This window comes from Scyliorhinus torazame, chromosome 4 (genome assembly GCF_047496885.1).
Source record: "Scyliorhinus torazame isolate Kashiwa2021f chromosome 4, sScyTor2.1, whole genome shotgun sequence".
Classification (NCBI taxonomy): Eukaryota; Metazoa; Chordata; class Chondrichthyes; order Carcharhiniformes; family Scyliorhinidae; genus Scyliorhinus; species Scyliorhinus torazame.
Genome location: NC_092710.1, coordinates 106,666,323 through 106,693,571, shown reverse-complemented (window position 1 = coordinate 106,693,571; position 27,249 = coordinate 106,666,323). Strand labels below are relative to the sequence as shown.

General features: G+C 45.1%; 1 protein-coding gene across 20 annotated transcripts in view; it reads right to left on the bottom strand.

The window, feature by feature from the left end:
- dst (dystonin) overlaps positions 1-27,249 on the bottom strand; it is a 779,292-nt gene that overhangs the window by 306,259 nt on the left and 445,784 nt on the right. For 14 of the 20 annotated variants that reach the window (XM_072498412.1, XM_072498419.1, XM_072498421.1 and 11 more), the window contains 7 exons: positions 26,211-26,360; positions 20,380-20,468; positions 18,403-18,538; positions 9,862-17,523; positions 7,833-7,982; positions 2,077-2,283; positions 449-598 (listed from right to left, as the gene is read on the bottom strand). In XM_072498412.1, coding sequence (XP_072354513.1) covers positions 449-598; positions 2,077-2,283; positions 7,833-7,982; positions 9,862-17,523; positions 18,403-18,538; positions 20,380-20,468; positions 26,211-26,360 — 8,544 coding nt within the window. The remainder of the gene's footprint in view (positions 1-448; positions 599-2,076; positions 2,284-7,832; positions 7,983-9,861; positions 17,524-18,402; positions 18,539-20,379; positions 20,469-26,210; positions 26,361-27,249) is intronic. The other 6 variants (XM_072498427.1, XM_072498428.1, XM_072498431.1 and 3 more) reach the window with 1 other exon arrangement.

Here is a 27,249-nt window from a genome sequence, read left to right as displayed (position 1 = left end):
TGCAAGTAGGACTACTACATTAACATTGCAGTACGTTACTTTGAAAGCCCCTAGGCGCCACATTCCTGTGCCTGTTCGGGTACACTGAAGGAGAATTCAGAATATCCAATTCATGTAACAAGCACGTCTTTTGGGACTTTGGGAGGAAACCGGAGCACCCGGAGGAAACCCACGCACACACGGGGAGAACGTGCAGACTCCGCACAAACAGTGACCCAAGCCGGGAATCGAACCTGGGACCCTGGAGCTTTGAGCAACAGCGCTAACCACTGTGCTACCGTGCTATTAAATTCACTGTATAAATCCAAAATGTTTTCATTATAGTTTACATTCGAAAATGTTGCAAAATGACCCTATACTTTCAGGATTTAAAGAAAAATCTAATCAAATTCTCCTGCGAACATAACCATTTCCTAGAGTTCTTCTTGGAGCTGTCCACAACACTTGCCTTGTGCTGTTGTACATGGCTTTTAAGAGCTTCCAAATCACCGGGATTGTCACAGAGGAGGGTTTCTAAGGTGATGGCATTTTCTTGGATGCGGCCAGAAAGCCGGTCCAGTGCGGCAAGGAATTCCCGATGCGTTGATTTGACCTTAAACTGAAAATGAGCAGAAACATTGCAACCAGTTTGCATTAGAATCACTGAATGACACGGCTGGAAAGGGGACCATTATTAATACGGGAAAGCACTGATAATGGCCAAATGCGAAAACCATTAACCATTTGCATTAATGTGAATTTCAAAGCTGTGGATTATAACATCTTGATGCGCTTGGTTTATTGCACTTGGAAACAGCTGGAGGCCAGTATTTTAGTGGAAAGTGATAGATATCAGTGGATAATATAATGAGGAACAGACTTACAGGCTGGAATTATGTGGAAATCAGGACCGTGCATGCAGAAAATCCAGTGTGATGGTAATGGCACGTGCATTCCACATCAAATGGCAGTCGGACAGGCACCCAAATCGTCAGCCCATCCGCCATTTGAAAAACATACTGACCGACAATTGATCTCGTTAACGAGCCAATTAGCCAAAATATTATGTCATAATGCTGTTGGTGGGGATAAGTGGGCAAGAGTGGGTACCTCTGGTGAAGAAGCAGGAAGTGCGGGTACCTCCTTGGGGGGGGGGGTACCCCATACACATTGCAGGGATAGATAGCGCCTCTCCCTTTGCACCTCCATTGGTGGCCCGAATCCTCCATGCCCAAGGAAACATGACTCACTTCATTCTGGCATCCATGTTGTCTTTTTCCTCGGGGAACTGCCTGGTCAGTTTTTGACCGGCCTTTCTACTGAGGGGTGGGCTGAGGGGAAAGGGCAGGCGTTAAGAAATTATCACCTGCCTGCTGTAAAATTAATCCCACATCTACAGCACACAAGTGGGCTGGTTTAGCACAGGGCTAAATCGCTGGCTTTGAAAGCAGACCAAGGCAGGACAGCAGCACGGTTCAATTCCCGTACCAGCCTCCCCGAACAGGCGCCGGAATGTGGCGACTAGGGGCTTTTCACAGTAACTTCATTTGAAGCCGACCTGTGACAATAAGCGATTTTCATTTCATTTCATTTTCAAGTGTAATTCCACCGGTTACTTTTATACAAACGTATAATGTTGAATGAAGAACACTGAAGATAGGCCTTTGTGTAAAGGACATAGGAACATTAGAAACAGGTAGGGGTAATTTAGTCGTTCTCCCTCCCCATTCCAAGTTTTCTCCATCATTTTGATCGCATCTGGGCAGATATGTCCCTCAATTTATCCACCTTTACCCCATATTCCCTGGTAGCCTTTCCGAACAAAAAATAATCCAATTCAATTGCAAAGGCTCCAATTGTTCTTCAGCATCAACAGCACTTCTTAGGATGGGGGGGTGTTGTAGTGGGGGAGGAGAGAGCATTCCAGTTTTGCAGGGGGGTCCCACAGACAGCATCTCAAGGGGCACTTCAATTTTAATAAAGTGCTACTTTTGTTTCTGAAGTAACGCAGAAACTATAAAATTGTTGAAGTGTTCGTTTTGACAGAAAAAAATGAGAAAATCATTTGTAAAACATTTGAAAATCAAGATAACAGACCTGTTCCATTTCAATGATGCTTGACAAGGTCTTGACCCCGTTCGCACAAACATCAGTCACGTCCCCGAGAGATGTTTGTAAATCTTTACAGTCAGTTTCCAAATTCTTCAGTAATGGTTCATCGTGATCCAGGTGAATGTCCTCCAGGAATTTCTCCGCTGCTCTCAGATCGCGTGTTACAGTCTCCTCCAGCTCACACATCAATAACTGGAAAATGTAGGTTTACAATGAACCATTCCAGGCTATAGGGCGATACTCACTTGCAGTACAACATCTGGGTCTTATCAAACTATGTTCAAGAGGTACATCAAAAACCAGACTGCAACGGGACAAACAAAAAAAGAAGGGGACAGGAGGGAGGGGAGGAGTGGGAGCAAAGTGGGGAGGAGAGGGAGCTAAATGGGAGGAGAGAGCAAAGCAGGGAGAGAGCAAAATGGGGAACAAAGGATACAAGGGGAGGAGAGTGCAAAGGGGGAGGAAGGAGAGGACGGGAAAGGAGAGGACAGAGGAGGACGGGGATGAGAGAGAGAGGGGACGGTGGAGGAGAGAGAGGATAGGGGAGGAGAGAGAGGACGGGGAGGAGAGGACGGTGAGGAGAGAGAGGGGATGAGGAGGAGAGAGAGGGGATGAGGAGGAGAGAGAGGGGACGAGGAGGAGAGAGGGGACGAGGAGGAGAGAGAGGACGGGGAGGAGAGGACGGGGAGGAGAGAGGGGACGGGGAGGAGAGGACAGGGAGGAGAGAGAGGGGGCGGTGGAGGAGAGAGAGGGGAGGGGGAGGAGAGAGAGGGGACGGTGGAGGAGAGAGAGGGGAGGGGGAGGAGAGAGAGGGGACGAGGAGGAGAGAGAGGACGGGGAGGAGAGGACGGGGAGGAGAGAGAGGGGATGAGGAGGAGAGAGAGGGGATGAGGAGGAGAGAGAGGGGACGGGAAGAAGGGAGAGGGGACGGGGAGGAGAGAGAGGACGGGGAGGAGAGGATGGGGAGGAGAGAGGGGACGGGGAGGAGAGAGAGGACGGGGAGGAGAGAGAGGGGATGAGGAGGAGAGAGAGGACGGGGAGGAGAGAGAGGGGATGAGGAGGAGAGAGAGGACGGGGAGGAGAGGACGGGGAATAGAGTGAGGGGATGAGGAGGACAGAGAGGGGACGGGGAGAAGGGAGGGGGACGGGGAGGAGAGAGAGAATGGGGAGTAGAGGACGGGGAGGAGAGGACGGTGAGGAGAGAGAGGACGGGGAGAAGGGAGGGGGACGGGGAGGAGAGAGAGGACGGGGAGGAGAGGACGGGGAGGAGAGAGAGGGGACGGGGAGGAGAGGACAGGGAGGAGAGAGGGGGTGAGGAGGAGAGAGAGGGGACGGGGAGAAGGGAGAGGGGACGGGGAGGAGAGAGGGGACGTGGAGGAGAGAGGGGACGGGGAGAAGACAGAGGGGACAGGGTGGAGAGAGAGGGGACAGGGTGGAGAGAGAGGGGACGGGGAGGAGAGAGAGGGGATGGGGAGGAGAGAGAGGGGACGGGGAGGAGAGAGAGGGGACGGGGGGGGAGAGAGAGGACGGGGAGGAGAGGACGGGGAGGAGAGAGAGGGGATGAGGAGGAGAGAGAGGATGGGGAGGAGAGGACGGGGAGGAGAGAGAGGGGATGAGGAGGAGAGAGAGGTTGGGGAGGAGAGGACGGGGAGGAGGGAGGGGAACGGGGAGGAGAGCGAGGACGGGGAGGAGAGGATTGGGAGGAGAGAGAGGGGACGGGGAGGAGAGGACCGGGAGGAGAGAGGGGATGAGGAGGAGAGAGAGGGGACGGGGAGAAGGGAGAGGGGACGGGGAGGAGAGAGGGGATGGGGAGGAGAGAGAGGGGACGGGGAGGAGAGAGAGGGGACGGGGGGGGGAGAGAGAGGACGGGGAGGAGAGGATGGGGAGGAGAGAGAGGGGATGAGGAGGAGAGAGAGGATGGGGAGGAGAGGACGCGGAGGAGAGAGAGGGGATGAGGAGGAGAGAGAGGATGGGGAGGAGAGGACGGGGAGGAGAGAGAGGGGATGAGGAGCAGAGAGAGGGGACGGGGAGAAGGGAGAGGAGACGGGGAGGAGAGAGAGGACAGGGAGGAGAGGATGGGGAGAAGTGAGGGGATGAGGAGGAGAGAGAGGGGACGGGGAGGAGAGGATGGGGAGAAGTGAGGGGATGAGGAGGAGAGAGAGGGGACGGGGAGGAGAGAGGGGGGACGGGGAGGAGAGAGGGGGGACGGGGAGGAGAGAGGGGACGGCGAGGAGAGAGAGGGGATGAGGAGGAGAGAGAGGGGACGGGGAGGAGAGTGAGGGGACAGGGAGGAGATAGAGGGGACGGGGAGAAGGGAGAGGGGACGGGGAGGAGAGAGAGGGTCGGGGAGGAGAGAGAGGGGACGGGGCGGAGAGAGTGGGGACGGGGAGGAGAGAGAGGGGAGCGGGGGGGGAGAGAGAGGACGGGGAGGAGAGAGAGGGGATGAGGAGGAGAGAGAGGATGGGGAGGAGAGGACGCGGAGGAGAGGATGGGGAGAACTGAGGGGATGAGGAGGAGAGAGAGGGGACGGGGAGGAGAGGATGGGGAGAAGTGAGGGGATGAGGAGGAGAGAGAGGGGATGGGGAGGAGAGAGAGGGGACGGGGAGGAGAGAGAGGGGACGGGGAGAAGGGAGAGGGGACGGGGAGGAGAGAGGGGGGACGGGGAGGAGAGAGAGGGGACAGGGAGGATAGAGAGGACAGGGAGGAGAGAGAGGGGATGAGGAGGAGAGAGAGGACTGGGAGGAGAGAGAGGGGATGAGGAGGAGAGAGAGGGGACGGGGAGAAGGGAGAGGGGACAGGGAGGAGAGAGAGGAATGGGAGAAGAGAGAGGTGACGGGGAGGAGAGAGAGCGGATGAGGAGGAGAGAGAGCGGATGAGGAGGAGAGAGAGGTGATGGGGAGGAGAGAGAGGGGACGGAGAGGAGAGAGAGGATGGGGAGGAGAGAGAGGATGGGGAGGAGAGAGAGAGGGGATGAAGGAGAGAGGGGACGGGGAGGAAAGAGGGGGAAGCAAGAGAGGGGGGAAGCAAGAGAGGGGGGAGAGTGACAGAGGGAGAAGAGAGAGAGAGAGAAGAGCGAGAGGGGGAAAAGAGAGAGCGCGGGGAAGCGAGAGAGTGGTTGGCAGAGAGCCGCAAGTGCATGCTCGGGCAAGGACACGTGCAGAGGTGCAAAGAGATAGACCGAAACTGACAGACGGAAGAGAAAAGAAAGGAGTAAAACATACTTTTACATATCACCTTTCATGGTCTAAGGTCGCTCAATGAAGTAGTTCTGAAGTGTAGTCACTGTTGCCAATATGTGCGCAGCAAGCTCCCATAAACATCAATGTGATAATAATGAGATCATCTGTTCTACTGAGGCTGTCTGAATGAGAAATGCTGACCTGGACATCCAGTCCCCTTGTGAGGGTGCTAAGTATAATTGTACCCAGGAGAATATCTGATGCAAGTCCCTAAACTTTTAGCAGCAACAGAAAGTGCCATCACTTGTGAAATTTACATCTGCATGTTCTCTACCTTATTAAACTTACGTGGATTGTACAGCACAGAATTCGGCACAACAGCTCTATTCCAGCTCCACGTGATCCTCCTCTTCTCTTTAAACATTCCCTGTGGGAGCGAGTTCCACATTCTCACCGCCCTCTGAGAAACTAAGTTTCTCCTGAGGTTGCTCATGGATTGAAGTGATTAATTTTATATTTAAGGCTGATAGTTTGGGATTCCTCAACAAGTGAGAACATCTCTTAGTCGATCCAATAGATCCTTCTTAATTTTGAGGACGACTGTAATTTGATCCCTCATCTTTGTTTAAGAGGTGACTGCTGTGATACAACAATCCAACACAAGTTATTTGCAAAAAGGATATCACTGCATTGGAAGCAGTGCAGGGAAAGCGGATTAACTTATGAAGAAAGGTTGAACAGGTTTGGACACATTGGAGTATAGAAGAATGAGAGATGGTCTTATTGTAACATACAAGATTCTGAGGAGGCTGGACAGGGTGGATACTAAGAGGAGGGAAGAGTAGAACTCAGGGACAGAATGAGAGGTCTCCCTTTTACCTCAGGGATGAGGAGAATTTTTCTCTGTGAGGGTTGTTAGTCTGTGGAATTGTCTTCCCCAGAAAGCAGTTCTGTATTCAAGGCAGGTAGATTTTTGATGGTCAGCAGAGTCAAGGGTTATGGGGAGGCTGACAGGAAAATGAAGTTGAGACTACAACCAGATCAGCTATGATCTTAGTGAATGCCGGAGCAGGCCCAAAGGGCCAAATGACCTACCCCTGCTCCAAAGTACTCTGTTCCTGTGAGCTCAAAATAACAGTAGAATCATTGCTGTGCATTCGTTACAATAAGCCGCTGTTCAACTTTCCCCATTTAATGTTATTTTGCTTTGACGTCCGTGAGTTAAAGGGGCCTGTATTCTTGGTTAGCGATGCGAGAGTCATTTTGAAGTTATTTCCTGTTGGTTTGACATAGGGCCACAAGATCAAATTGACATCATTTCTGAGCAGCCTCTGCCACTCCCAAACCCACCCTCTTGTCACCCTCGGGGGTCACAGAAGTTGAGAAGTAGGATTGGCGGAGAGCAGGAGCAGGAGTAGAAAGTTACCATATTTCTTTTATACTTTTAAATTTATTTTATTGCAAAAGTAATTTCATTTATTAATATAGGAATTTAACATAGTAAAGCTCTTCAACATACAGGGTACAATGTTTTTTGTCTGCTGAGGAAAATCCTACAGAAGTAAACTACAGTTTTTACATTTTAATGGGAAAATGTGATTCGCTGAGTCATGAATTTTATAAAAGCACCTTCAACTTTAAGTGAGGGCTTACAGTACTCCGAAAGCCTGCACTCAATGGGACTGGTAATATAAACCCAGCTACACAGTGGCAAGACATCTACTTCACAGGCTCTCTATGTATCTTCCCACAACTGAACAGAAGTCGCACCATAATCTTACATTACAGGAGGTGGCCAATCATCTCACCATACTTGTGCCAGCTCATTGAAAAGGGCGATCCCATGAGTCCCACTCCACTGCTCTCTCATCATAGCCCAGGAAATGTTTCCCCTTTAGGTATGTCCAACTCCCTTTTGAAATTTATGGGCCGGAATTCTCCTGCCGTTTCGATTCACTTTTCCCGCCGACAGCGCACCCCCGCCACGGGTTTCCAGGCGGCGTGGGGTGGCCTCAATGGGAAATCCCATTGACAAGCGGTGGAAGTATAGAATCCCGCTGCCAGCGAACGGCACGCTGCTGAGAAACACGTGGCGGAGGAACCAGAGGTTCCCGCCCACGGATTGAATCTGCTTTCACTACCTTTTCAGGCAATTCCAGATCATAATAACACATGGTATAAAAATTCTCACCTTTTCCCCCTTCGTTCTTTTGACACTTACCTGAACTCGATGGTCTCTGGTTAGCAAACTACCTGCCGATGGACAGTTTCTCCCCTATCAAAACACTTCATAATTTTGAACACATCTATTATCTCCCCATAGCATTCTCTCCTCTAAGAGCAAAGTCCTCAGGTACCCTGTCTCGCCACATGACGGATGGGTCTGGTATCACTCCAGTAAATCTCCTCTGTACCCTGTCCAAGGCAATCCTATGTCACTGTACAGCATAAGTGTATACTTAAAAGGATTACTACTCTTCGCAATTGTGGTTCTTAATTTAGAGAAACATTAACTGGGTTTTGAGTTCAGTGAGATTGGTCCATATGAAACAGATTACTTACAGTGTGGTAATCTAGTTGTTCTTGAAGGATTTCCAGGTCGCTGTCAACAGGCTGCAGATTCTCCAGCTGAATTTTCTTTTTTTGGACCAACGTCAAGTGCGCTTGCACTTTCTCCATGTGTTGCAAACACTGCTGCGTACTGTTACAGGGCTGCAATTAAAGTCCAATTAACACTAACGATGCAGTTCCAGGATAAATATCAAACTGGGCAATCTTAGCCGTGGATTTTAATACCACAATCATGTCTTGATATCATAAATAATACATGTTACAACATACACCAAAATGAAGCACATAAAAACTGGTCTCTGACAATTTCCATTATTTGTCCCAAGCCCCAAATGGTACATTAGGATTGAAATAATTCAATAAATTCTGGAAAAGATAAAAACACCAGAGTTGAATTCAAATAAATTCAATGCTCAGGAGCAACAAGGTGGCACAGTGGTTAGCACTGAGGATGGCGCTGAGGATCTGGGATCTATCCCATCCCACTGTCTATGTGGAGTTTGCACATTCTCTACGTGTCTGCGTGGGTTTCCACAACCCAAAGATGTGCAGGTTCAGTGGATTGGCCATGCTAAATTGCCCCTTAATTGGAAAAATATAATTGGGTACTCTAAATTTTTAAAAAAATAAACATAATGGCCAAATGGTCTACATTCAAAGTACATAATCTAGTTTCATTTAATTTATTTATTGTTTTAAATTTAGAGTACCCAAATAATTTTTTTTCCAACCAACGGGCAATTTAGCGTGGCCAATCCACCGACTCTGCACATCTTTTGGGTTGTGTGGGCGAAACCTACGCAGACACAGGGAGAATGTGCAAATTCCACACGGACAGTGACCCAGAGCTGGGATCAAACCTGGGACCTTGGCGCCGCGAGGCAGCAGTGCTAACCACTGTGCAACCGTGCTGCCTGGAGTTCCATTTAATTGACCATTCAGCCCCAGAGGAAAAAAAAAGTGATTGCGTTTATAAAGTACGTTTCATGCCCCCTCGACATCTCAAAGCACTTTACCGCCAATAAATTATATTTTCCTTTGACGTGTAGTCACTGCTGTCTTGTAGGGAGCGTGGCAGCCAATTTATGTAAGGCAAGCACCCGCAGACATTAATGTAATAATGACCAGATAATCCCTTTCAGTGATAGTTGAGGGATAAATATTGATTGGCCGAGTCACAGGGGAGAACTCCCTGAGCTCTAAATTTGATTATAACTCTCCCCTCCAGGGCGGCACGGTGGCTTAGTGGTTAGCACTGCTACCTCAAGGCGCTGAGGGCCGAGGTTCGATCCTGGCCCCGGGTCATTGATCGTATGAAGTTTGCACATTCTCCCCGTGTTTGGGTGGGACTCACCCCCACAACAGGGTAGGTGAATTAGCCACGCTAAATTACCCCTAAATTGGAAACAAAATTGGGCTCTCGAAATTTATTTTTAAAAAAAATAATTTTCCCCTCCTCTGCTTCATTTTGGAAAACAAATTAGTTGGTAAACAACAATGTTTGCCCAACTTAGAGGGGATTTTTCAAAAAGCCCTTAGTGGCAGATATCTTCAATTAAGGGCCAGGATTTGGAATGCTGCGCTACAGCATGATGGACCTTACAAAGACCTTCTTAAACCATAAAAGCAACAAAGAACTGATTCAATATTACTGCTCAACAAATTGACTACAGCACAGCAGAAACATAAGTGAATCATTTAAAATAATCTATCAATAGCATTGAGACTTTCCAAGAATAATTTCTTGATGTACCATTTGTCAATGTACTCTGCCGATTATTCTTTTGTCTACTATGTATGTACTGTGTACGTTCCCTTGGGCGCAGAAAAATACTTTTCACTGTACGTTGGTACATGTGACAATAAATATCAATCAATCAATAATATTACCGAATTGTCTTCAACTCTGCTCATGAGGAGTCAGAGTGTTAAAGGTGTGGACAACATTCTGATTCAGCTAATTCTTGGTTTTATTCTTTTCTAATTGAATTGAATGAAGCAGATATCAAGGGTTACTAACCTGTCCATCTCCTTCAAGAGTCTCACGGTCCTCATGTTGCTCAGTTTTAATGGTGGCCTTCTCCCCAGTGCTTTCCAATGGTTTCATTTCATTAGATGCATTGTGAGGCTGCATCAATAAGTCATCATTTTTGTCTTCATTTAGATTTAGTCCACTTGCTACAATTTCAATCACTTTCTTCATGTCATCTTTATTGTTGTTAATCCACATACTGTTGGGTGTATCTTCAAAAATGGATTGCTCCTGAATGTCATCCATTGCAAATGAATCTTCACTTGTTTCCTGATTGGTACATTGTCCATTTGTTTGCATTTCTCTTTCATTCACCTTATTTGCATCCCCAACATTATTTGTTACATTTCCCTTGGGAAATTCCTCTTTGTCGCTGGGAGGAGAATGCAACACCAAACGCTCACTTTTATCATCAGTTATATTTTGGCCATTTAGTATCTCTGTCTTTCCCTTCTCATTGTCACCTTTGTTGTCCTGAACTCTGAACTCATTCAATGAAAGTTCATAAGTGTTTCCCTGAATATTGCTCAGAAGATCGATTTGATCAAGAGAATCAGATCGTGCTTCCTCATTTTCATTCTCACTTACACATTGTCCAGCTAGCCTGACTTGCAACATTTCCTTCAATTCACCAACACCCTCATTGTTGCCAATCCAAATGTTATCTGGTGGATCCTCCAAGGCGCCTTTGTCCCAAGTATCCTCCAGAGGCTCCATTTCATCAAAAACATCAGCAGATTGCATTACTGAATCTGGACTATCTTGTTTTATTTTGGGCATTCCATTCATGGTATCACCACTTTCATCATTGTTAAACCAGTCATCCTTTGATGGACTGTCACATAGAGCCACCTTGTCAGTGCCTTCACGTGACTCCAGCTCTCCATGGCTGGAACCACAATGATTCACTGGATTCCCATTTGCTTTCATCTGAATTATCTGGTACATGTTACCCTCCTCGATTGTTTGCTGTGATACATCTTGAGGAATTTCTGCAGTGCTGAGCAGCAACGGAATTCTTTCACAAAGCATTTCTTTCACTTGCCTGTTTAAGAACCTGTCCTCCATCGAACCAGGTACTTTGTTTTTTACGTAACGGAAAAGCTCATCAGTCAGACTGCTGACCAGTTCCTGACTTCTTAAACTGCCGGTATCTTGCTCCTCAGATAAAGCACAAAGCATTCCCTGCACCTGTGCACTCATCATTTCTGGCTTCAAAGCAGCAAGCAAGGCTGCCATTTTCCGGGACTCATCATCCTTCAAGCCAAATAATTCACTAAACTCTGCATTAAGAAATTCTCGTTTCAGGCAATCAAGGACAAGCCCTGAGTTTTTAACATCAGCTGGAGCATCACCACATGTCACCACATCCTGAACAGCAGGCACTGCAGAACCACCTCCTACCTCTGTATTGCATTCCATTAAACTGAAGTGATCTGCTTCCTGATTGTCACCAGTTTCAATATTTACTCCAATTACTCTTTGAAAATTTGCCTTTTCTAAAGACTCATGTTCATCAATTGCGAAACCAAGCACATTCTCTAAAGAGAGAAGACGCTCCTCTTTTGAAACCAAGTTGGCTTTTTTCTCAAGTTCAAATGAATCCCATGTTTTTCCTAATGGCTTCTCAAGCTTCTGACCTCCTTCAACATCCTGGTCTTGCATTTCTTCATCGATTCCTTCTTGACACAACAGATCTTCAGATTCTCCAAATGAATTTTCATCGCCATGGTCTGACGTCTCTCCCTCATTTCCTCTTGCTCCGGAAACAATGGACATTTCTTTCACCCTATAAGCAAATTCTGCCTTCCCTTCCAAATCTGCAAGATCATTTAATGTCTTGACAGCTTCTTTTTCTTGTCTGTTTCCATTCATCACTGTATCCTCATTTGGGTTTTCTTTTGGTCGGATCTTGAAAGCATTGCTGAATTTCATGCACACAGCTTTCAGCACATTCCCCACAGACATAGCCATATTTACATTTTGTTCAAATCCTTCTGCACAGTCGCCTAACCCAGAATTTTGTATCCCTTGATTCCTCTCTTTGAAAATTCCAGTTAATGGTGCTTTATCGAGTAGGCCGAGCTTCACATTAGGGTCTCCTCCCTCAATGTCACCTTCTAAATTACATTCACCATTGGTACCCATGAGGCCTTGGAAGTTGGTGCTACTCGGACGATTGTTCGACTCCAACTCTTCGATATTTGCTCCTCCTATAAATGTTTCCACAGTCAGTTTTCCAACTTCATTCAGCTCCCCGTCTTCATTTGATAAAACATTTTCTTTGCCAGTCAATTTGGACGCTTCACACTCCAGCTCAATATCTGATGTACATTCTCGAATGTATGAGAAAAAATCACCCTGTGGTGAATCTTCAACATAAGGTGATTTAGATGAAAGGCGGTCCAGTTTACCAGGCAAATCGTCCTCGGATATGTGAGTTGCAGAAGCAGACTGGGCAGTGGTGACAAAACTATCTTGGTTACGTCCTGGAATGAAGAAATTGGAAGTTGAAGAGTTGATCTGATGATTATCAACACTTCTTGTTAAGAAATCCTGAACAGTGCTTTTATCTTCTTTGGCACATATCAAGGTTTGATCATTTAATTCCTTTCTGCGAGTGCTACAAGCATTAGACAGATCTACATCTACCACATTTAATTTTGACATTGTTTCGACATTTTTAACATTCAAAACTTCTTGAAGTGGTTTAACTGCCATGTATCTTCGCCCAGTGTCTATATCTATTTTACTTATCCTAGCTAAATCAGAGTAAGAAACAATGGGCAACTGGCGCTCATCAACATTGTCCTCACTTTCATAAAGGTTCATTTCTTTGTGCAAACTGTCATCCAATAATCTTTCACCCACAGATTCTATTTGCACTGCCGATTTTCCATTTTCGAATTCAGTGACAAGTTCATTTGCTTTCTGGAACTTTTCAATTTCCACTGGAAACTTTGAACTCGGTGCGATTTTCTGAGAACATAAATTCTTCCCAGCACTTGAAGCATGAATATTTTGGCATGCTGCTTCCAATTCAAACAGGTCATCCGCTAGGTCTTCATTAATTAAACTATGCCTCAAAGCATTAGTCACAGAGAGGCGAAGCCCTGATTTATGCTGAATGATACCACCAGCTTCAACTTGCTTACCAAGAACACTTAGCAAGGCATCTCTTTCCACAAGGCCTCGGTTGACTGCTTCTGTCACAGACAGAGGTTTTTTTGTCTGTGGATCCAAGATGCCATACATTTCAAGCTGGTAGCTTAGTGCCCTCAATTTGGTCACCTCATCGACTTGCCCTCCATTTTGTGCCTTTTCTATTTTGATTAATTGTTCGGCAGTTTTTTCATCTACCAGACAAAGCTTTGAGGTCACGGCCACTGATAACCGACCTTGGTGTTTGAGATCTACAATTCCACCCGAAACAACTTGGCCTTCCAGCAAACGCAGAGCTGTACAAGTGTTCAAAATACCAAGTCTCTGTGCATCATGCACACTGTGTAGCTTGTTGGTCTCTGGGTCAATGATACCACAGACAATTTTTTCAGAAAGCAATACCTTTGTCAGGAGGTCGTCATTTATCATCTGTTCTGCAACATCAGCCACTTCTATTATTTCTCCTGTTCCAGAGTTATAGAATCCTCCGATCAGTCCAAGCTTATCTAATACTTTGATAGCAACATGACTTTGTAGGAGTCCCTTCGCCACTGCTTCACTGAGAGTTAGATTTTTGCCACTCTCTTCAAAAAGGATTCCTCCATCTTGAAACTGTGAAGCTAAAATATCCACAAATATCTCCTCATCCAAAAGCCCACGTGCCAAGGCAACTTCAAGTCTGTACCTTTTACCAGTAACTGGGTCAAATATTCCGCCCACTTCAACTTCTGATTTGCGCTGCTTTATCAAAGCTGACCGGGCCCATTCCCCACTCCCAGCTGCCTCAAAACAAGTAATTTTCCCATCGTTTTCTTCATCCTCCTCTTCCAAGACATACAAATTTCTCCCATTAATTCTTTGGATGCCTTCAGCATTCTCCAATGTCACTGCACAGTCACTTGGCTCCTCTTGCAATGTGCATCTTAGATCGAGACAGCGGTTTATCATCATTGTATCTGACATTGTTAGATTACCCCCTGATGCATCCTGTTCAAATGCTCCATAGCTCTGTATTGCTTCGTGCATAAGCTCAATATTCACTTGCTTTCCCTTTTCTTCCTGACCTTTCATTATTCCAAAGTCTTGGTGATACATCTGATGGCTCTGATCTGACTCATTGTTACTTGGCTTAAAGTCTTCATCACCTAGGAAATTCGCTTCACCACCTGCCATTTGTATGGAAGGTTCAAACACACCTGTAATATCTTCAATTCCAGAAGGACTAAGCATTAGAGTTTCTCTCATTCCTGGAATGTCTCCAACAAACCACGGCATTTCCTGGTTCTCGGCAATATCCTCCAATCCTTCCACACTAGTAATTACTTTGTTCCTCCCATATTCAAAGTTGTCATCTAGTGCTGAAGTAGTATCTGTATATTGGTGAATGCTGTCCCCTTCAACTATACCAGCGAATCCACTCAATCCATTTCCAAACGCAACTTCATTGTAATCTTCATTGGAACACGGTTTATCATTTTTTGATGAACTACTTTTAGTAACAGGTTCTCCAGAAATCTCCATTTTGTCTTCTAAGTCCGCTATGTCATCCAGTGTTTCAATGACCCTTATTACTTTATGCTTTCCATCTACATGGCCCCCAGAATCATCTGTACAATGTTTACTTTCGCTTCCAGTTTCTAAAGGGCTCAAATGCAGGATTTTATTGGTTACTGTGAGATGCTCTTCCACTGATGGACCAATTACATCCCACATTTCCTCCATGCTGCCTTGTATAATTTGGGAATCTAGATTTGTTTCTGTGAATTTAGGAAAGCTGACCTGGTTTTCAAGATTGGTATCTTCTCGTGTATCTTCATCAGCAGCAGGTATATGCTTGCCACCTTTAAAAGACTGTTCGTCACCTTCCACCTTCATTGCTTCATCTATCTTAACTTCTTCGCTTAATCTCTCTGCATCAGGAGCACCAACGAAATACACCATTTCATCTGCGAATGCAATATCTTCCAAGGTTTCAACTGTCCTTATGTTATTTTCTCCACATGTGAGGTCTTCCCTCGTTGCTGCAACAGTTTCTAATGCAGGTGAAATAAATTCATCCATCCGAGTCATAAGTTGTTGTCCCAAAGGAGAAGATTGCACAGTGTTATCTGCAACCTTGTCTACTGATAGCCCAGCAATACTTTGTCTTCCGCCTACACCATCAGATTCTTCCATTTGTGAAGCTTCCATGTACTGCTGAGCATTCCAGTTTTGTGCAGTTTTGTTGGCATGCTCTGCGCAGATCACGAAAGGGTCGTTAGAATCTTCAGTACTGCTGCCAATGTTATCACCACATTGGAGACCTGGGGGTCCATCAAAACCCAGCATTCTGTTCAGGTCTTCTCCAAAATCCCTTTGGAGGTCCATATCCAATGGAAATGGACTGAGCTTCAGACTTTCAGATGCTGGAAACAATTGCTCCATTGGAAACCTGTGCATGGTTTCAGCTGCTGCCTGTTCTGCTGAAGACATGGTGATAGCCGCTTTGTCCCCTAGGTACAAATCTGCAGTTTCCAAGGCTGTAGTTACCGCTTGTGAATCAGGTTTTGGAATTGCCGCACTTTTTCTCAATTGGTTTCCTGAATCACTTTCAACAGAATTAACATTGCCAGTTTGTCTGGTCAATTTAATGCTTTCATTAAGGTCTGGATATGCACTCAAATTTCCATCAAAAGGTGGTTCTTCAAGAATATCTGTCAAATTGTCCAATGTTTCAATTGCATGAATTGCTTTGCCCTCATTGAGTTCTTTGGTGTCAGTTACATGATTTCCTGGACTATCCATCGTCTGCGAATAAGAAAACTCTACGGGTTCACTTGCTGGAAACTGTTGCACGCCGGGCATCCAATATAATGCTTCGCTATTAATAGTCCCACAATGTTCGCCCAACGCATTGATCGCCTGTTTTTCTCCCGTATCATATGGGCCCAACGTTATAGAATTAGTATGGTTTTTAAGGATGTCAGCATCTTTGGCCTCCAAGTGGTTTTCAAGCCCACTGCCATCTTGAATATGAAGGTATTCTTGCCAATTTTCTGATGGAACATCTGCACCACTTGCCTCCAGCACCATTTTAATCTTTTCATTCAAGTCACTATTGACCAACAGTAGCCTCCTTCCTGAGCCTGCATCCATATAGCTGTGCATCATTAAGTAAGATATGAATTTCTGTTGAACTTCCATCTGTTGCAGAGTTGAATTCTCATTTCTGCCTCTAGTTTCAACATCGGTAGTGTCACTTGTAGCACACATTTGGACCTCAGAATTTGATCCCCAGCTCGAGATATCGGCATGCGAAGACTGCAAGTGTTTGGCACTGGGCATTAAGTCAGGCATTGTTGCTGTGCTTAGAATCTTTGCTGCCCTCTTGTCTATTACACCTAGCTTGCTAGCCTCCTCAGGCGTGAGCACCGATGAGCTTTCAGGGATGTAAAGAGCAGCTATTTTTTGCCTGTTGTTCAGGATTCGGTGGGCTAGTTCATTCGTTACCACTCCTTGCTGCAAGGAGGTGTCTATAGAAAATATTTCTCCAGAATCAGGCCAAATGAGACCCATAAATACCCTCTGTGATTCCAGAACCAAAAGTGCACTGCTTGAAGTTATTAAATTGCACTGCACGGCTTCATCCATGGTTAACCTGCTGCCGGTAGCTGGGCTGATTATACCTCCTGTCTGAACTTGATGAGTGAGGAGTCCAGAAGCCGTATCATGATCGATGAGGCAACTTTCCAAAGCTTCATCTACTGTTAGTCGAGATCCAGTTTGAGGATCAATAAGCCCACCTGCAAACAGCTGAGCTCCAAGAAGCCTGATCATGACCTCGCGGTCTATGAGGCCTTCGTGGACTGCCCGAAAAACACTAGCCTGCCTGCCAGATTTCAAGGTGATTGTGCCCCCTTCTTGCTGCTTCACGTGAAGCAGTCTTAGGCCAGTTTCTTTATCCACGGTGACTCTTTGCATTAACTCCATTAATGATACTTTCTCGGCCGTAATTGGATCAATCAGATCCTTGCACATCTTCTGCCTCTCTAGCAGCTTGAAGTACAGCTGGGCAGTGATGAACTCCCTCTGAAAAGCTTCCTCGAGGCTGAGTTTTTCACCAGTAGCTGGCACTCTTAAGCCCCCAGTGGCAAACTGTGCCTCAAGGACTTTAATGACTGAAATCTCGGAAACTGTGCTGTGATCATTAGCATCGGCAGCCGAATGGACATCACTTATTCCACACAAGGTGCTTAAAATAAGTTTGGCAGAATTACTCAATTCCTCCAGTTGATTGAAGATCTTTCCATCTATCAACTGATACCTCAAAGCCTCTTCCATACCAAGGCACTGTTTTGTTTCAGGAAGAATAAGACCTGACACAATGACCTGAGCTTCCAGCAAGATCATCCCTGTGTCATAATCAATAAGACCATTACGTATTGCGTGGAAGATTGGATAAATCGTCCCAGTTGCCAGGTCAATAGCACCTGCAACAGTCTCAAAGCCCTGAAAATCAAAAAGAGAAAGAAAACTAATTTCAGAAGGCAATAAGAAGGCAGCAAAATAGCAAACACCAAACAATCAGTACCTCCAAGCTCTTCACAACCCGTTCATGCAAAATATACTCCGACTGTGCCCACATGATAGAAGAATGGGTACTTACCAGGGAGGTGAATGTTAGCGATGCAACAGCAAAAGTGAAGCCCGGTATTGGTGTCGACAGAAGTAATAATGTTTTTTTAATGTCCTGCATGCACATCCTTTAATGCAAAAGTATCATCTATGTGTTTAAAAGGGTTAGTCACAAGAGGAAGCAAAAGAGGGTTATTCTTAAGTCTTCAACACCACTCAAAGTGTACTTGTATAGAGCTTAAGCACCATGCTTCTGTTTACAGAGAAAGGGACGAATTATGTATTCAACATTATGATGACCATGCTATACATGTTTACAGCATACAGCAGCTTCAGTGCTTTCTACAGCTCAGCAAAAGCTATTCCTTGCTCAAGCAAAAGCTAAAAACATCCATCTCTCGAGAATATCACAATTTCAGTTATTTAAAATAAAAGAAACATTGGCTGGAATTCTCCAACCATTGCGATTCACTTCTCCTGCTGGCAGCGCACCCCTGCCCGCAGGTTTCCAGACGGTTTGGCATGGCGAGAAGATAGAATCCTGCCGCCAGCGAACGGCGTGCCAGTGATGAATGCGCGGCTGAGGAGCCGGAGAATCCAGCCCATTCATTTCTTTTGATTGAGGTTATCTTTGCGAACAAACTTGCTGAACAAACTTCATGATTTTTGGATGGTTAATGACAAGGTACCCCCCTGTGCTCTACTGCCGAAATTCAGCTTAAACATCTCCCTGAACCCGGAGTCAGTTTTTACCTTCTCCACTGCCTCTTCAGCGAGCGTGCTCTGCGCTTGCTGGAGATCATCCGAAGTCTCCTCACACAACTTATCGTAAGCTTCCTGAAGAGACTCGAGCTGTTTCTCCGTTTGCTGTTTATCTTCTTCTGATATTCTATGTTAAAAAAATAACAGAGAAAAAAAACTGAGTTTTCTATCAACATTAACAGATCCAGTTTAAAATAAACTCAGTTATAGAACACCACAAAACCACATAAATGATGAACTTGCCATTTGGATGATTTGGAACAATAAGTAATCAGTTCAATCCGAACTCCTTACGCCTTTGCTCTTGAAGGTAGGTAACAATTAATGAGGAAAGTATTACGTGCTAGATTTAAAGGAAGCTATTCCATGTACAAGCAATGCACTTGCCCTGAAGTGAAGAAGCAGATAGCTGTGCCCTGGTGACTACAGATTAATGATTCAGGACTTAAGGCAAGAGAAGCTTCAGTGATCATGAATGGGATTATCCAGTCCATCAGCCACGTTTGCCGGCACGGAGCACCCCCCCGCTGGCAGCGGGATTCTCTGGTCCCACTGCTGGCCAATGGGGTTTCCCATTGTGGGCACCCCACGCCGTCGGGAAACCTGCAGGTGTGGGCGCGCTGCCAGCGGACCGGAGGATCCCGCTGACGGAGAATTCCGCAGCATGTGTATCGGAGAATCTAATTCAGCACTATCCTCTCTCTACATCATCTATTACCACCAGCCAGGGATCCTAGAAACAGGCTGGAGGAATTCATAGAGTCATAAAGAGGCCCTTCATTCCACTGAGCCTGCACCGACAAAACTATACTAAATTTACACTAATCCCACTTTCCAGCACTTGGCCCATAGCCTTGAATGTTATAATATTTCAAGTGTTCACCAACGTTCTCTTTAAAGGTTTTACGGTTTCCTGCCTCTACTACCCTCCCAGGCAGTGCATTCCAGATTTCCACCATCCTCTGGGTGAAAATCCTTTCCTCAAATCCCCTCTAAACCTCCTACCCCTCAACTTAAAATTATGCCCCCTTGTTACTGACCATCTAAAAGAGCAGCGGCTTCTTATCCTCCCTGTCTATACCACTCATAATCTTATACACCTCAATCCGGTCCCCCCTCAGCCTTCTCTGCTCAAAAGAAAACAACCCAAGCCTATCCAGCCTCTCTTCATGGCTCAAACGCTCCATCCCAGATATGAATACAGAATGATCCCATTAATAAGGAGGCTGTGCCCAAATGGGCGGAGAATAAAAAGGCACAGAAAGGACAAAGATGCTGCACCTGCTCTAGTTGGCAGCTACATAAAACTAACAAGGAAACCCAATATTGCCAGGATTCTTGCAGAGACCAATTCGGCAATAGTGTGATCAGTATTTTGGGAAAGCGACTGAATGACAGTCAAGCATAAAGACATCACTATCAGATAAGACTGGCAATAGTGTTAACAACTCTGTCTTGCAACACTGAGTGTAATAAATGAATACAAGTTGGAAGTTTATTTCTGTTGCATTAATGACAAAAGTGTTCAAAGTGCCACACCAGAAGCATGGAGATATCCAGAACCAATTCAACTGGAGCTGGATCAACAATCGGACAAGGCCTGGATCAATAGAGGGAGCACATTCAGCTGAGGTTGTTGAGTTAGATGGTCAACTCCACAGCCTATATTGCAACCTGACGATATTTTAAAGTTAAAGTGCTCTACTGTCTGTAATACACTTTGGGACAATTTTGAAAAGTGCTTTATAAATGCAAGTCTTCAATTTTATTCAGAGAAACCTTTGAATAAAAGTTAGAGAGTAATTTCTAGATAAGTGGGAAGGATTAAAACCTATCTGACAATTTTCTGAAAAGGTACCACAAATGATTAACCTCCCACCACATATGGAGGACATATGATTTAAACCCACACACATCTGGTTGAAAGGGTTATGCTAGAATGTAACCAGAGGAAGAGAAGAAACTAACTTGTCACTGTGTTTAGCCAAGAACATCTGTGTCACGTGGACAGCTTCATCAATCTGGTCCTTCTTGCTCGACAGTTCCACATGAAGTACCTGGAACAAGTCAGAGATAGCGCGAACACAATCAACTCATTCAAAGTTTCTGTTTTATCCTCAGATTTTCTAACATTCACACAGTTTCCTCAAAAGCATTTATCGAAAGGCACGCAGACCATTCTAGGATGACGTTAGGAAGCACTGCTGGTTTAGCACCGTGGGCTAAACAGCTGGCTTGTAAAGCAGAACAAAGCCAGCAGCGCAGGTTCAGTTCCCGTACCGGCCTCCCCGAACAGGCGCCGGAATGTGGCGACTAGGGGCTTTTCACAGTAACTTCATTTGAGGCCAACTTGTGACATTAAGCGATTTTCATGCATTCATTTTCTTCACACAAAGGGGATGTGGAAATCTGGAACTCTTTTGCCCCCAAGAATCCGCTGGTTCCGAGGGTGAATTGAACATTTCAAAACTGAGATTAATACCGTTGCCAAATAAAAATCTATCAAATGTCATGGAACCAAGGTGAGCAGATGGAGTTAAGATACAGATAGGTTATGATCTTATTGAATAACAGGACAGGCCTGAGAGGCTGTACGGCCTCTTGATGTTCTTAGGGGACAGGAGGAGAAGACTTTCTCCAAAAGTGAATTGGATTTAGAATTGAACAGGAAGAATTTTCAGGACTCTGGAGTGGGGGTGTGGGATTAACTGGTTGGTGTGACAGCTGAATGGCCTCCTTCTGTGTTGTATGATTCTATCTATAACATCACCAGTCCAAAACTGCAAAATATTGTGCTCTGAAAAATATTCTCCATTGAACAGTGTGGGATCCAAAACTACCCAACATAATAGCACTTAATGCAAACGATCTCTACCAACACACACATACACACACACAATCAACAGCAATATAGCTGATTAAAGATTTCCTGAAGAACGTATCATGACAAGATTTCAGAAATAAATGTGCTATGTGAAGTAGGTCGAAGTCTTGGCAGAAACTATTAAGCAAGCATCGCCACCAATTAAACAGACATTCATATCCTTTTTCATTTGGACTGTCAAATGGAGGATTTAGCATTTGGCTTAAAAAAAGCAAAACACAATAATAAAACACTGATTTCTCAAACAGCAGCTGCAACCCACTCACAGACTTCTGCCAATGATACGTTGAGCTGCACAGTAAATAGAGGTGGGGGGGGGGGGGTGATGAAACACCATCTGAGGTCCAGTTGCTTGATTTTCCCCTCCCACCTCCACCCATAGGAGGGATTTTCACTGTTGCTGGTGGAACCCAGAAATTGAACTAACCTCCCTTTTACTCTAAAAGCTTTGAAGGGGAGCAAGGTGGTGCAGAGGTTAGCACTGCTGCCTCACGACGCTGAGGACCCGAGTTCAATCCCAGTCCTGCGTCACTGTCCGTGTGGAGTTTGCACATTCTCCCCTGTCTGTATGGGTCTCACCTCACAACCCAAAGATGTGCAGGGTGGGTGGATTGGCCACACTAATTGGAAAAGAATAATTGGGTACTCTAAATTTATTTTTAAAAATACTCTAAAAACTCAAGGTTGACATGCAGTTTTTTTTCTATTAGTCCACATGGGTTCATACAACTAAAATGACAGCAATGGTGAGGTCAAGGCCACTTCAAATAAGTTTAAGATACGAGGGGATGAGACCACAGGAAGATGCAACACAGCAGGAGGCCACTTGGTCCATTATGTCCCACCGTCCTACCCTTTTTCCACAGCCCTGCAATTTTTCTTTCTCCAATTCTCTTCAGAAAGTTATATTCAAAAGGTGGGATGTTAAAATAAGAATAATAATCTTGTTCTCAAGGCCTAGAGTTATTATTTACTTCCCAAATTTCAGCTACTTCACCCGATAGGCATGTTTGAGTGGACACATATGGAGTGACATTGGAGATGACGGCTGAATTTCCTTTGGAACTACCTCCAACTTATTTATTTTGTTGATTTAGGAGGTTTGTCTAATATGCGCAAATACATTGTTGCACTAGGATCTCTTCATAGATACGAAGGGACAATAATATAACTGCAGCATGAATCCGGAGTCAGAGGCTGACCTGGAACAAAATGAAGTGAGATGTCTGTTTTGTTTCAACAACAACTTGCATTTATGTACCACCTTTAGCACAGGAAAACATCCCAAGGCCCTTCACAGGAGCGTATTCAACTAAAATTTTGCACCGAACCACATTGGGAGGTTTAGTTGACTACTCCGTCAGCAAGGTAAGTTCTATCGACGATTTTAAAATGAGGAAAGAGAGGTGGAGAGATTTACGGAGGAAATTCTAGAGTTTAAGGTCCTGCTGATAGTTATATCTTTATGCTTGACACAGGAAGTATGGGATATGCAAAAATTAGGATTTCCAAATTGAGATATTAGATCCTGAATCAATTTCGTAAGGCAAATAGTATGTTGGCCTTTATTCCAGATGATTTGAGTACAGTGGTAAAGATTCCTTATGCAATTGTATAGAACATTGATGAGACTGTACCTGGACTATTGTGTACAGTTTTAGCTTCCTTGCTTAAGGAAGGATATACTTATAGAGGGCGTGCACAAAGGTTCACCAGACTCATCCCTGGATGTCAGGATTTGTCTTACAAAAGAATGAGGAGACTGGGCCTATATTCTCCAGAATTTAGAAGAATGAGAAGTGATAGCATTGTAGTGTACAAAATTCTTGCAGGGCTCGACAGGGTAGATGGAGGAATGGTCTTTTCTCTGGTTTGGGCGGCGTGGGGAGTCTAGAACCAGAGAACAATCTCAGAATAAGAGGTGGGCATTTAGGACTGAGATGAGGAGGAATGGTAAATCTTTTGAATTCTCTCCCACATAGGGCTGTAGAGGCTTAGTAATTGAGTATATTCAAGACAGAGGTCAATAGATTTCTGAATATTAAAGATATCAAGGGATAAGGGAATAGTAGGGAAAATGGCATCGCAATAGAAGATCAGCCATGATCTAGTTGAATGGTGGAGCAAGTTCAAGGGACAGATTTTTGTTTTATATATTCTTTCACAGATGTGGGTGTCGGGCGGCAAGGTGGCACAGTGTTTAGCACTGCCACCTCATAGCGCCGAGGACCCAGGTTCGATCTCGGCCCCGGGACACGGTCTGTGTGGAGTTTGCACATTCTCCCCATGTCTGCGTGGGTCTCACCCCACAACCCAAAGATGTGCAGGGTAGGTGGATTGGCCATGTTAAATTGCCCCTAAATGGGGAAAAAAGAATTGAGTACTCTAAATTTAAAAAATAACAGACATGAGTGTCACTGGCTAGACCAGCATCTTTATTGCCCATCCCTAATTGCCCTGGAGAACATATTGGTGAGCCACCTTCTTGAACTGCTCCTGTCCAAGTGCCTCTTGTAAATGGTACACACTGCTGCCGCTGGGTGCAGTGGTGGAGGAGGTGGATGTTCAAAGTGGTGGATGGGCTGCCAATCAAGCGGGCTGCTTTGTCTTGGATGGCGTTGAGCTACTTGAGTGGCACACATCCAGGCAAGTGATCATCAGCAAAGTGATGAAAGGGTTTATGAAAAGTGCCATCAGGTGGCACTCCTGATTTGTGTCATTGTATATAGACAGACTTTGCGGAGTCAGGGTGTGAGTTAGTCTCCATATAATTCCCAGCCTCCGACCTGCTCTTGCAGCAATCGTATTGATATGGCTAGTCCAGTTCAGTTTCTGGTCAAAAGGTAATTCCCAGGATGTTGGGGGGATTCAGTGATGGTAATGCCATTGAATGTCAAAAGATGATTGGATTCTCTCTTATTGGAGATGGTCATTGCCTGGCATTTATGAGCTGCGAATATGCAGCTAGGGCTCTTTGATGCCACACTCCGGCAAATACAATCTTGATGTCAAGAGCAGTCACTCTCACCTCGCCTCGAGTTCAGCCCTTATAATAATAATAATCGCTTATTGTCACAAGTAGGCTTCAATGAAGTTACTGTGAAAAGCCCCTAGTCGCCACATTCCGGCGCCTGTTCGGGGAGGCCGGTACATGTTTGGACCAAGGCTGTAATGTGATCAGGAGCTGAGTGACTGGCAGAATCTAAACTCAGCGTCAGTGAGCACTGAATAAGTGCCACTTGATGGCACTTTTCATAAACCCTTTCATTACTTTGCTGATGATCAAGAGTAGACTAATGGACGGTAATTGGCCATGTAGGATTTGTCCTGCTTTTTGTGGACAGGACATATCTGGGCAATTTTCCACATTGCTGGATAGATGCCAGTGATATAGTTTTATCAGAACAGCTTGGCTAAGGTCCAACTTCTCCAGTTTCCTATGTCTATGAATGAGTACCTGATTAATGCTATAAGAGGTTCGCTAAAACCTAGGTATCCTCAGAGCAAACCACTGAACCTGACTCAAGTTGAGCTTTCTCGACAACTTGATATGGGATTCTTACACTATCTACCCATGGGAAACACCGCATTTAACTAAGTCCAAAAATATTCTGGTATAGTTTGGCAAAAATCCAAATTTAGAGAGCCACAAGTGTATGCTGTGGAAATCAAATTCATCAGCATGGACATTGCTCATCAGGCTGGGATTGACCTTGCCTGGTATCAGGAGTTAAGTGGAGCGAATCCCAGTCCGAGTGTTGGGTTGACAACTCCAAAGCTCCTCAAATGACCCAGGGACGAACAACAGCATTGGAGAATTGTCAATCTGCATGGATTTGGAAATCGTCATCTTTGTTTTCAAATCCCTCCACGGACTGGCCCCCTTCCTATCTCTGTAATCTCTTTCCGCATTCCACGTTCTTCAATGTTTCACCATAGGCAGTGCAGGAGGCGAAAGAGACCGGAATTCTGGCCTTTGCGTCCCTGGTAACCCGGCGGAGGATTCTCCTTCAGTGGAAAGATACAAGGCCCCCAAGCGTGGAATCCTGGATCAGCGATATGGCAGGGTTCATTAAATTGGAGCGGGTGAAATTCGCCTTGAGAGGGTCGGTACAAGGGTTCTTTAGGCGGTGGCAACCGTTCTTAGACTTTCTGGCAGAACGATAGACATTGGTCAATGGCAGCAGCAGCTCGGGGGGGTGGGGGTTCCTTTATTTTTGTTTATGTTATTTACACTGGAAGGGTCTGAGGGGGTGTATACACCTGTTGTCTTAAGTCGGGGTGTTAATGTTAATTTATTATTTAGGTACGGGGGAGGGGGGGGGGGGGGGAGGGGTTTGGGGGGTTGCTTTTTTAGATTGTGTTTTGTACTTAACCCTGTTGGGTTCTTTTTTCTTTCTCATTTTGTGATTGATATTTTATGAAAACCTTTAATAAAAATTATTTTTTAAAAAAATGTTTTACCATAGGCGGCTGTGCCTTCAGCTGCCTGCCTCCTAAGCCCTGAAATTCCCTCCATAAACCTCTCCACGCCTCCTATAAGATGCACAGACTTTTGACCAAGCTTTTAGTCACCTCTCCCAGTATCTCCTGGTCAGTCTGTGTCAACTTTTAATTGCACCCTTGTGAAGAGCCTTGTGATGTTCTACAAGGTTAAAGGTGCTACGTAATAGCAAGCTGTTGTCGTCATTGTACCTACATGGAGTCCACCATGGAGCCAATTCAACTTCCCACTTGGTTTTACCCACTAAGGAAAGTGATTCAATTGAACATATTGCATTCAGTTAAGGACCTAAAATGTTCATTTCATTACAAACAGTACTTCTTGGAAGGACAGAATAGACTCCCCCCCCCTCCTATGTAGATCCAATGGGATGTTCCATGTAAAAAATAAAATGTGCGTGGTCTACAATACCTCTTTCTCAGATAGCGATGTTTCCACTCCAGCTCGCTCCGCCGGAGGTTCAAGTTGCCTCTTGGCTAAGCTCTTGCTCTTCTCGGACACCCATTTCAACAATTCGCCCACCTTATCAACATGCTCTTGCTTTGCTTCTTCCACCGATTTCTAGCAGAGTTAAAAGACGTATTCAAAACAATCTCGTTGGTAGTGCTGAACCCTCAATTACTTCCCACAAGGTGGGAGTCAATAAGAAATAACCACCATGAGTCAGCATGTTTCAAAACTCCTCTCACTCCCTCTTTCCCAAATTTATTGATCTGGAGCTTAAAAGCAAATTGGTCGACAAATCAAATGATTTGACATATCATCAAACATTGAAGACATTTCCGAGCAAAAAGAACCAAAACTTGATATTTTTTCTAATACAGGCAACAAGCCATAAACGCACCAAATTAATTGGTACAGCAAACCTGATAATGACAATTATCATTGTAAAAAGAGACCAGATCCAATGAAAGAGACTGGTAAAGTTTATTGAGTTCACATTTTGCAACATGTTTCATTACAGGCATATGATAGAATGATAAGCACAAGAGGAGACAAAATTGAACTTAACGGGAATGGGGGGGGGCGGGGGACGACTCACACTGCTTAGTGTCCACACATCGCACATATTGCTTGCTAAACTGAATGCAGTATTTTTCACTGGATGTGACTCTCAGTTTTAACTCTGATGTAAAAGTTACACCTCCAAATTTGAAGTTACTCCTGCAGATGATGCCTAGCCAATTGTGGGTTTCAGGAATTTTTGTGCTTCCATTTCGAAATTCGTAACATTTCCCCTGAAAACATTTTCTGTGTTCAATGTTGTGGCAATACAAGAGCAAAGTCTGCACGGTACATCCCCCAAAATATGCACAATATACATTCAGAAAAAAAAGTGACTAATAACTGATCAAACAGAAGATAAGGAAAAACTGTAAAAAAAGAAAAACATTTTATTTGGAAAGTAGTAATTTAGTTACAGTCTGAAGGATTTTTGTTATAAATAGTG